Source organism: Panthera uncia, chromosome B4 (assembly GCF_023721935.1).
Source record: "Panthera uncia isolate 11264 chromosome B4, Puncia_PCG_1.0, whole genome shotgun sequence".
Classification (NCBI taxonomy): domain Eukaryota; kingdom Metazoa; phylum Chordata; class Mammalia; order Carnivora; family Felidae; genus Panthera; species Panthera uncia.
This window is the reverse complement of record NC_064809.1, coordinates 1,095,026-1,106,155: the sequence shown is the minus strand read 5'-3', so window position 1 is coordinate 1,106,155 and position 11,130 is coordinate 1,095,026. Positions and strand designations below refer to the sequence as shown.

At 55.2% G+C, this 11,130-nt stretch overlaps 1 protein-coding gene across 1 annotated transcript in view; it reads left to right on the top strand.

Annotated features, from left to right (window-relative positions):
* ADARB2 (adenosine deaminase RNA specific B2 (inactive)) overlaps positions 1 to 8,742 on the top strand; it is a 417,306-nt gene extending 408,564 nt beyond the window's left edge. The window contains exons 9-10 of the mRNA XM_049626747.1: positions 2,486 to 2,664; positions 4,348 to 8,742. Coding sequence (XP_049482704.1) covers positions 2,486 to 2,664; positions 4,348 to 4,524 — 356 coding nt within the window. The 3' untranslated portion in view covers positions 4,525 to 8,742. The remainder of the gene's footprint in view (positions 1 to 2,485; positions 2,665 to 4,347) is intronic.
* Positions 8,743 to 11,130: the final 2,388 nt, after the last annotated feature.

Genomic DNA, 11,130 nt, shown 5'->3' with positions numbered 1-11,130 from the left:
CAGAGGGCGGGTGGAAGGGCACAGAGGGCGGGTGGAAGGGCACAGAGCAGGTGGAAGGGAACAGAGGGTGGGTGGAAGGGAACAGGGTGGGTGGCAGGGAACATAGCAGGTGTGGAAGAGCAAATTAGGAGCAAAGGCAGGACTGGAGCTGTTTCTGACTCCTGAGTCAACGAAGATCTCACCCCACATTTCCCACATCTGGGAACAGAGGCTCGGTGATGTAGAACGTCATCACTGGACCTAAAATTTCATTTCGTTGCAAGTAGTCATTAGTGGGGCTATTACAGTTGGAAATCGACGATTTTTGTGTGTGATTCATGGAGCCGCTGTGACTGACAGCACAGGCCCTTCTGTGCCTCAGCACACACCAACGACCTGGGCCCCGCCTGCAAAGAAGGGGGCTCAAGGGCTGGTGGGGAGGTGGGAGCTGCCTGTCTGCAGTCAGACTACTGCCCACTGCCAGCCCCTTCTCTCTGTGCACGTCTGTGTGTGCAGCTGGCAGACAGGGCGGCCCCTGGTGAGGCCAGTGGCCAGCGTGTGGCCTCCCTGCCGGGGCTGCTCTCCAAGCAGGTGTCTGTGAGCTGAGAGCCAGCAGCAAAGTGGGCACTTTCCACAGCAGAGAGGACACGGAGGGAGCAGGGAGGTCTGATGGCAACATCCATCTGGGACTTGGAGACTTTCCCCCAAGTCCAGAGCGGTGAGGAGACCCAGGTGACGATGCCGGAGCCCTGGGCCTCGGCGCTCAGTCCTGACTGTTGTGGGTGTCCCCCCCCCCCCCATCCCGGGGTGGAGGAACAGACAGCAGGCTCTGGAGCAGGCTGGCCTCTCTTTGTGTCTGGTCACTCCTGACCTTGGCCACTGCCTCCCTCTGCCCAAGGGGCCGCCTCGCTGCCAATGTGCCAGATTGTCCCCCTGCCCAGCTCTCAGTGTGGGCAGCTGCCACAGGGAATCGCTTCAAGGAAAGGGAACAAGCGGACATGGATGGAATTAGCCCGGGCGCCTGGCACTGCCCATCCGTGACCAGGAGAAGGTCACCGGGTGACTCTGCTGTAGACTCAGGCTGCTGCAGCAGCAGGTGCAAATGCAGACCGGTGTGTGCCGAGGGCGGGCGGCCCCTGGACGGTGCGTGAGACTGGGCACAGTCTGTAGCTGTGCGGCTCCAACAGGGCGTGGGGTGCAGGGGGCGTCCCCTCCCAGGATGTCTGCTGCAGGCCCTCAGGGGCCAGACTGCTTCCCAACGCCAGGGCTTCTCAGCTCTGGGACCCCCACGGCACAGGTCACTAACTTGGCCCCCACCCTTCCGCCCAGGGTGTTCAGGGGAAGGAGCAGGTGGTGTGGTCGTGGAGGAGAGGACAGGCACACCAGAGGGGCAGGCTCTGGAAGGTGTCCCGAGGAGGGGCAGCGGCTGTGGGAGCGATGGGAGGGGGTGGGGGGCTGTAAACTGAAGCAGCGGGAGTTGGGGCCCCTCCTCCATCCCGCTGAGTGTGGCAGGCTGTGCTCCCCATGGTGCTGTGCACAGAGCGGGGGCACCGTGGGGCCTTTCCTACCTCGTGCTTCACGCTTCTCCCCTGAGGTCACGCAGGGTGGGAACGAGCAACCCTCAGGCGGAGGGCGGGGCAGCACATTCTAGAATCCTTGGATGGCTGGGTGGAAAGCCCTCGCGTTCCCACTAGCAGACTCCACGCCGTGGGCGGGACATAGGCCAGGCAGAGGCCAGATGCCCGATGGTGCTGCCCCTGAGGAGGGTCACCGGTGCCCCCTTCCCTGATCCACAGTTGGCTGTGTCCCAACTGAAACCAGCTCACAACCTGATACGGGGAAACTCTGGAGGGAGGGCTCCGTGGACAACCCCGGAGGCACACTGCACAGGCCGGTGTCGCCTGGGGCACTGCTTCCGGGGCAGTCATGGGGAACATAGCTAGAAAGACCCGCCGTCATCCTGAAATTCCTAACAACTACTGAACGCGGGGCCTCATGCTTTCGTTTTGTGCGGGATCTTGGAAGTTCTGCAGCCGGTGCTGTTTCTGGACCACCTTGCTTGGTTAATTAACTATCCTACACTCTTGGCTCTGTCGTTTTCATTAGCTTTTTTTTTTTTTTAAGTTTACTTATTTGAGAGAGAGTGGGGCAGGGGCAGAGGGAGAGAATCGCAACCAGGCTCTGCACTGTCAGCACAAAACCCAACGTGGGGCTCAATCTCACAAACCATGGGATCATGACCTGAGCTGAATCCGAAAGGCAGACACTGAAGCCACTGAGTCCCCCAGATGCCCCTGCATTAGCTTTTTAAATCTCGTCAACCAAACTACAAACCTCAGGGCCTGATACCATTTACAATTCCTGAGTTAAAATCCACGAGTCCCATGAGAAAAGGCACCCCACACCCGCGCAAACCCAGACCGTTTGGCCCTCGCCTTTCCCGCAGGAACCTAGTGGCCCAGAGCACTGACACCCGGCTGTCTCCCGGCCCCCCCCTCCCCGACAGGTGTGAGCCATGCCGAGGCGCGCCAGCCTGGAAAGTCCCCACACTTCAGCGTGAACTGGGTGGTGGGCAACACCGACGTGGAGGTTATCGATTGCATCACCGGCAGGCGGAGCTGCGGGGGCTCCTCGAGGCTCTGCAAGCACGTGTTCTCCGCGCGGTGGGCGCGGCTTTATGGAAAGGTAATAGTCCTTGGGGGGCGGCTCCCAGTGACCACGGGGAGGGGCCCACGGAAAGCCGTCACCTTGTCTGAGCAAGAGTGGCACGTGGCACGAACACCAGCTCCCGTTCTGTCTTCTCCCCCCGGGTGCCCGTGGCCACTCTGCGCAGGGCCCGTGCCGGCAGCAGCCGCAGGGCGAGAGGAGGGGCCGGAGGCTTCATGGAGGGCATCGTCAGGGAAGTCCAGAGGAAGGCCCTGAAGTTGGTATGACTCCCAGTTTAGGTGGAAGGAAACTGGGTGGTTTCCCGCGAATGCCAGGCGGAAGGTGAGAGCTCTCCCCGCGACCCCCAGGCTATGCGTGTCTGCTGCAATTCTGAGCTTCCTTTCTGCTCCATAACTGTATCTACAGACTTCAGGTTGAGATCTACAGATTTCCACATGCTCCCAATGCATAGCAGGCCGCAGTGCAAGCAAACAACGCGACAAAACAAAACACACAGAAACCAAACAGCAGAAACGCTTCAAGCGGCTGGGCCGGCTTCCCCACACTTCTTCCTCCCACAGCTCCACACAGCAGTGACAGCGTGGGGAGGTCTCCCGGCCGGCGGAGCAGGACAGACACACTGACCCTCAAGATAAACGTTCCTTTCAACTCAGAGGGCCCTGGAAGTTGTGCGTGTCGTCCTTAGCAAGGCACGACTTCTGTGGCTGCCACGAGCCGCCGATGGGGACCTGGCTCTGCCCTGACCGCCCTGACGGCCTCACATGCCTCTCTGTCCACTCAGGGCACCGTCCGTGTCTCCCTGTTCTGCACAGAGGTGGGGCCGTGTCAGAGCACACCGCTTTGTCTTCCTAAAGGGCCCTTTGCACCCGCTGCGGGGGGCTGCCAGCCAGTGGGCAGGCCGGTCCCCCGACTCCCTGGAAAGCACACAGGGGATTCGGGCCTCCCGCCTCAGCGCGCCACACCCTGGCCTCCCCACCTCACTGCCTACACTGGCCACAAGGCCCTGCCCAGTACCAGCTCAGAAACCCAACAGAGGAGACAGCCTGCTCCCACCGAGTTCCTGCCTGGAAACCCACCCATCTCGCATCTGTGCAGTGCTGCTTCGGTGCCCACGAACATCCCTGGGGGACCATCCCCACCCCAACATGCACCCCTGATCCTCCCCCCAAAAGAAAAATACACAGTGTGTCTTCTCAGTGGCAGGTGAGCTATAGGGCTATTTTGTTTGCTGGGCACTCCCTCCACGGAGCCCCAGGACTGCTGGACGGAGCTGGCTGGCCACGGCAGTTAGTCTTTTGATCCTTTTTCAGATTTAGATGAAATATTATTTTGTCAACAGGTAAATTAAGGAGAATAGATATTTATCTTCTGTTAAGAGCTTTCCTGGGGAAAACTGACCTAACATTGGATATATTTACAGCATGTAACATGACATTGGATACATCTATAACATATATAACACACAGCATCAGATACACTGAGGGCGCGTCACATGGCATTCTGAGGCACACACACTGAGAACCACGACCATGCTAGCTGACAGCCCGTCACCACATGCGGGGAGAACACTCACCTTAAGAAGCCCCTTTTGGGCAAACTTCACACACGTGTCGCTTTCCCGTCTCCCAGTAAGAGAGCGGGACAGGCGGCCCAGCTGGTGCGAGCGTCTAACCCGCTCACTGTCTCGTTCCTGGCCCACAGCTGAGCACACGGATTCCGAGCCACGGAGACACGCCGTCTGTGTACTGTGAGGCCAAGCGGGGGGCCTGCACCTACCAGTCTGTTAAGCAGCAGCTGTTCAAGGCATTTCAGAAGGCCGGGCTGGGCACATGGGTGAGGAAGCCGCCTGAGCAGGACCAGTTCCTACTAACCCTCTGAGCCACCGGACCTGCGGTTCCCGGAGCGGAGTGGGCGCCCGGGCAGGGCGGGGTGAGTGCGCGTGCGTGGGGAGGCAGGCGGTGCTCACCGGCTCTTCCTGCTCATTTCCCCTTGGTGTTCCAGAAGCACATGCGTGGCCAACGTTCGACGGGCAGCTAGACTCAAACCGGGAGCGTACTGCTCCCACGTTGTCAGAAGCCGGGCGGCCCCCCGACCTGGAGGCGCAGGTGCAGCCAACTCTTGCTGGTGTGTCAAAGGGAAAGCTTCCGTTCAGGCTAAAGGGTCTGAGGTGCAGCCTTGAACAGCGGAGCCGAGGGCTGCGGCTGGAAACGAGCCTCGGGCACCGTTCCCTGGGTCTTCCTCCCCGCCACGCGCCTCGAGCGACGCGTCTGGTTCTCTCTAGCACAAGCTGACATGATACTTCAGGATAAGCCACAATGAAGAGAAAAGCCATGGGCTCCTCTCCAAAGAAGCCAACAGAAAGCTTACCATCCTCATTACTCACTTAAGTTTTAACTCCACCTCCTTTCACAGCAGATTCAAGATGCGCAATATTGAAGAACCCCTAAGCCAGGACCAGAGAAATGAAGTCCATTCTTGCAGAGCGAAGGAACAGGGCCCACAGCACCCGTGAGCAGAGATGTAGGACGTGGGCAGACTGAACTTCCAGAACTGTGCACCACAGCCACCCCTGTACCTGGACCAGTCCCCACCGGTCTTCACTGGTCCCCACCGGTCCCCACCAGTCCTCAACAGTCCCCACCAGTTCCCACCGGTCCCCACTGGTCCCCACCAGCCACACCCAGACCAGTCCCCACCGGTCCCCACTGGTCCCCACCAGCCACACCCGTACCAGTCCCCACTGGTCCTCCCCAGTCCCCACCAGCCACACCTGGACCACAGTCTCTGTGACAGGTGCCCACAGCTGCTGGCAATGTTTGAGCTGTTACGGGTTAACTACCCCACAAGCCCCTCACCAGATCACAAGGACACCAAGTCTTGGACCACACTCTGACTTTTAACTAAATTTTTATTAGAGAGTGAGCAAAGAAAAAACATCCAGAGCAACCTTTACTTGGAGCTTGAGAAGCTATCAGCTCTCGATTGCTTTGGGTCCCCTGATCACCATCTTGCATGACCAAAAAAAAAAATCACATAATGCAGCTGCTGAAATGCAAGAGGCAGGATTCTGTCCCCTTCAGGGCAGGTGCCAAACAACCAGACCATTTGGGATTTAGCCTGTGGCACCCTTCTTAAGAGTCAGGACATGGCCTGTCCACACCAGAGGGAGGCATTTCTCTTACACACCTTCGTTCCATCCAGGTACCTTGAATTGTTCCACTCTGACCACTAAGGACTCATTTCTAACATCCGACATGCTACCTAACAGGCCTCTAATTTCTCCAACAGAAGATCCACATCTGCAAGTCACTGTGGCAAACAGCAAAGCTTCACAGTAGCCAGCGCTGGGCATGGGCCTCCTGGTTAGAATCCCAGCTGGCCACCCATGGGCGCACACCCTGAAAACACAGGATTGCCCCATAATGCAAGAAATGTGAGCACAACATCATGCAGTAGATACTCAAGTACAGATTGCAGATCTAACAGTGAGGCAAAAATGAAACAAAATACGTTTTAGAGACTTGTTATGGGCTAACAAGTAGAGGTGTTAGTATGGAAGCAAACTCTCCCTAGGACTTAATATAGAGTCAGACTCATCGTTCAAGTTCTTCCAGAAAAGGAAATGGCCACTGAGTGCACAAGTTCCTCAAGACAAAGTTTTGAAAGATATGAAAATGTTTTTGCAAACATAAGACTCATACCAATCTTTCATAAAAGTTGAGGAAATAACAATGAAATGTTAACTCAGTATAAAAGCTATAATCAAATTGCCACTTTACATTAGTTTCTGATGGTCTGACATGTCACCAGGAGAAAGCTTAGGGACCCAGAAACCCAGAGCTGACTTATGACTTAGACTCTGACTCACCCTTCTCCGGAGCCCTCCTCTGAAAGGAAGGAGGCACGGTCGAGTCCTGGAGGAAACCTGTGTCCCGAACCTTCCATTACTGACATTCTGAGCTGTTGCTTTATATCAACGTGCTCCAAATAATGGTCCTTCCACCCAGAGGAGCCAACAGCAGCAGCAGGAGCCAGAGGACAGACACCAGACAGATCCATCCACAAACCACACAGCGGGTTCCACCAGGAGATCTGACCCTGGCGACTTGGGTGGCGCTCAGCTCGCTAATAACAGACACTCCCATAAGAGCCCAACTGTGGCTATCCGGTCACCATTCATTTTGTCTGAGACACTGGCTCTCCAGAAGCGTCACTAAAATATAAGTATCTCCTTCTGGAGAAAGCCAGACCTCAGCGCCAGCATAGGACTCATCCATCAGGCCAGAGGGGACAACCTGCGGGGAGAGGAGATGGCTCCACAGAGGAGGTTGACAGCGGCAGAGGCATTGGCACGGCAGCAGGAAGCCCCGAGCGAGAGCCTGAGCATGGTGCGAGGTGCATGTCCAGGAGTGGGGACGGACAGGGCCACGGAGAGGAGGCACCGGCCCAGGCTCTGGGTGCACAAGAGGGTCGGGGGAAGGCAGGAGAGCAGGGCTAACCAGAAGGCTGGCCCGGCCAACGGGAGGCCAGTCACAGGGTTCTGCTGTGGCACCTGCTTAAGGCTGGAGGGATGGGCAGCACCAGCCTGGAGATGAGGCGGCCTGCGGATTTTGCTCTGCACTTCAAAGTCCACGAGAACACCCAACACCACTTTGGGTCAGAGGCCAGGCCAATGCCGCGGTATCAATGGTGAGTCACAGCCTGGGGAGGAGCCCGCAGACACCTCGCCACCTTGGGCTTCCGGACGGAAAACAGAGCTCAGGTATGTGATGTGTGACCTTCAGGCGCCCCAAGGCCACAGAGCAGTGTCAGGGGCCTGCTGGCATCTAGGCCTGTCTGAACGCGCCTCACGGCCGCTGGCTCAGAATCCTCTCTTCTCCACCTACTGCACCTGCAACTCCAGTCCAAATAAAGGCAACACCACCTCTGTCAGCCTCCAAAGCACACGCTGCATTCCTGGCAGGGAGGTCAGCAAAGGAAGGCTTCCTGTCTGGTTCTCAGCCACAAAGTCAGTATCTGCAAGCATTTCCATGGGACTACGTCCAAGGGGGAAGGTCACTGGGTCACAGAGCCCTGGCTGTCCATTCCTAGCACGTGGTCAGGAAGGTCACCCGGTCACAGAGCCCCGCCTGTCCATTCCTAGCACGTGGTCGAGAAGGTCACCCGGTCACGGAGCCCCACCTGTCCATTCCTAGCACAAGGCTTCACTGCAAGGTACTGACTGGATCTAGGGTTTCTTTGGTTTTTCTTTTTGCCACAAGGAAAGGATTTGCAGGTCTAGAAGTATTGTTTCTTTTTATACTTGTGGGTCTTTTCAGGTCTGTATATACCTATCATGTCACTACTGAGTTTGTGAGTCTTGCTGTTCCTCAGAAACGTCAAGTTTTTCCCATATAATTTCTCATATGATTTCCTTTTCACAGGAAGCTGTTTTTATCAGTATGGTCAAATGGTTGTTTTGGGTTTGATTTTTGTTTTTGTTTGTTTGAGGTTTTTTTGCTATAGTGTTTACCATGTCTGGAGAGCCATAAACAGTAAATACATGGTATATCAATGCCCAGAATAGAATAGTTAGAGTATTTTGATGAAACACTATTTTTAGATTATAAATTTCAAGATGTATCTATAGTATCTTGTTTTAAAAAATTTAAAAAGACATTTGAAACTTAGACATTTATAATTTAGGGAAACTTCTATAACCATTTTTTAAGAAGCCATTCTAATAAAATCATCTAATTGGCCCAAACACAATAAATATCGCTTTCTAATAAAGACCAAAGGGAAGTCAGGACAAGGCTGTTTTCACATACCGCCCCTTGATGCCACAACCGCCTCAGGGGGCAGAGGTTTCACCCGACACGAAGCAAACCAGTGTCCCTTTGCTGGCTCCTCCGCCACCCCCACCCCTCAGTAGAGTCTGTGGAGTCACAACCCAGCCAGGGTCAGGAAGGTCTGCTGTCTGCACTCCAGCTTTGAGTTCTTACGGAGCTCACGGAGAAAGTGACAAATTTAAAGCTCTGTGTTTCAGGAAAGGCTTTGGGGGACTAACCCACCCCTGTGAGGCCCCCCTGGTGTTCTGCGCCCTCCCAGACACGGGTGGGGGTGGGGTACCCAGAGGGCAGGAGGGAGGAGGGCAGGGCTGGGGCACACTCGCCGGTGCTGTCCGTGGTGCTGCCCAAAGGGCTGTTCCCAGCAATGCGGGGATCTTGTTGGCTCCCGTCAAACTTCTCCCACAAATTCTGATTCACGTAAAGGGAAGGATTGGGGGGCTGGGGGTGAAGAAGGGTGCAAAAGATGCAGGTTATCCAGAGGCGGCCCAGAACAGAGGAGCACCTCCCCGTTCTGGGAGACCAGAGATTCGAGACCAGACCTACCTCCACCTCTTATCCTCCCAACAGAGCACCTCCGCTTTCTCCCTCACATTTCCCTCCCCCTCCCCTTCCTCTTCCCTGTTTTAGTGCCTGCTCTCCCTACCCTAGACCTGTGATTCCTGGTGCAGCTGAGCTCCAGACCTCAGGCTGTCCACCCCTGAGCTCCACGGCGCTGACCTGTGCATCAGACTGATGCCAAGGCACGTCCAGGGGCGGAGGGTCCACTGGAGTCCTTTCTTGGACTCCTGCAACACGTCCATTAGTCCGAACTGCCACCAAAGGGTCACTGACGGCCGAGTCTCTAGAAAGTTAGACCAAACAGCAGCACCTGCAGGGAACTACAGACAGTGTTGGCCCCGGAGAAAGAAATTCCTTATTTCCCAACTCATTTCAAAATCAAAGTTGCAGGGATGAAACACTCTCTAAAGATAAAGGTAAAATGATCTGGGTTCAATGGCCTCTTTTCATACAGGCACTGGATCTTACCATTCTGCCCTATGTGCATCGATAACAAACAAACAAACACAAACACTTTCCCAGCAGTGCCCACTTAATTTTCAGCTAATTTTCAGCATTTTGTAAGCAAATGAACTTAATAAATAGTAATTCTTAAGCAAAGGTATGTACATAAAAAGCATGGGTGAATGGCAATATTGGATGTACATTTGTAATATTTGTAAAAAAAACAAAAACAAAAAAACAAACCTCCAAAACCTTAAAGTATTAATTTACACGTTAATTTGCTTCTAAGTGCTGGAAACTGCACTTCAGTGATATCTGATAAGTGAATGTTTCTGTTAAGTGAATAAAAACATCGAGTAAAGTTGTGCTTCTCTGACTGTTGGCCCTTCTTCATTGAGCAGAGTCCTGGGGGCAGGGGGTCTCTGGAGAATGGTGTGTAGGTTTAGGGAGGGGTCTCAGAGGGTCTGCCCGCCCCAGGGAAGTGGCACATCCACTCTAAACCCAGGGGGTCCCCCAGCCCCGACGCTACCCTCACAGCCGTCCTGTAAACCAGCGACCGAAAGCATCACAAATCAACATGTGCCTTTGCCCCCATTTCCTCACTGTCAAGTGTGGGGACAACTGTCATCCCCCAGCCTCGAGGGCCATGAGTGGACTCGGGGTGTCGTGGTGCTTTGAAAGGGTAAACACACTGCAAATACTTAAGAGGCTCTGTGCCCCCGCCCAGATGTGCCACCGCACATGAAAGGTGGGCTGGTAGTTCTCCTGCGGAACACTCGTGGACCGAAAACATCACTCAGGTTGTTGGTGGCCTCGGCTCTACAGGACTGTGCATGGCTGAACATTCCAGAGTTCAACCCAACATTTCCCAGTGACACGCTCTGTCCCTTCCTGGGGACCGGCCATGTCACCTGTCACTCTAGCAGTGTGCTGAGCACAGGATTTGTGGGCTACACATAGGACGGCTCGTCTGCAAGTAAGCGTCTGGTCTACCAGTGTCTGAAACTCCAGCACACATGCCTTTGGGTGATGATTTCTCGCGTTGTCCACACTTACTTCCACTAACCACAGTGAGACTCCACTCAAGACAGGACATAGCGGGGCTCAGGTTGAGGGCAGAGGTGAAGGCAGGGATCTGACACACACGTTCACCCTCGGACCAGGGCCAGGGAGGACTGGGCGGGTCTCACTGTGAGTTTCCCCCGAGAGAGAGGAAGTCGGGGCCACAGTTACTAGTAAGGAAGAGAGTGGACCTGAGCACACAAAGAAGGTTCAAGACAAGTCACAGATGCATCAGGAGTGTAACACGTCTCAGACGTCACCTGGTCCAAATCACCAAGCTTTGGGAGTCCAGATGTCTGGCGGCAGGGACTGTCACCACTGACCAAAGACCAAAAAACCTCTGCAGACTGGCCTCCGCGTGTCCCAGAAGTGACTCTCGGCCGGTACCCAACATGCACTCTCGCTCCTGGAGGACACCCTCCTGCCAGGGGAGAGCGGCAGAACAGACGGAGAACGTGACAGGTATGCATGAAGTCTGAGGAGCGAGGTGACCAGATAAGCACCGTGACCATCGTGCCTTGTCCACTCCACAGCTACTCAGGGCGTGGGCTGGCCTTAACTTGGCAGAAATGCGCTCTCCCAAGTGAGT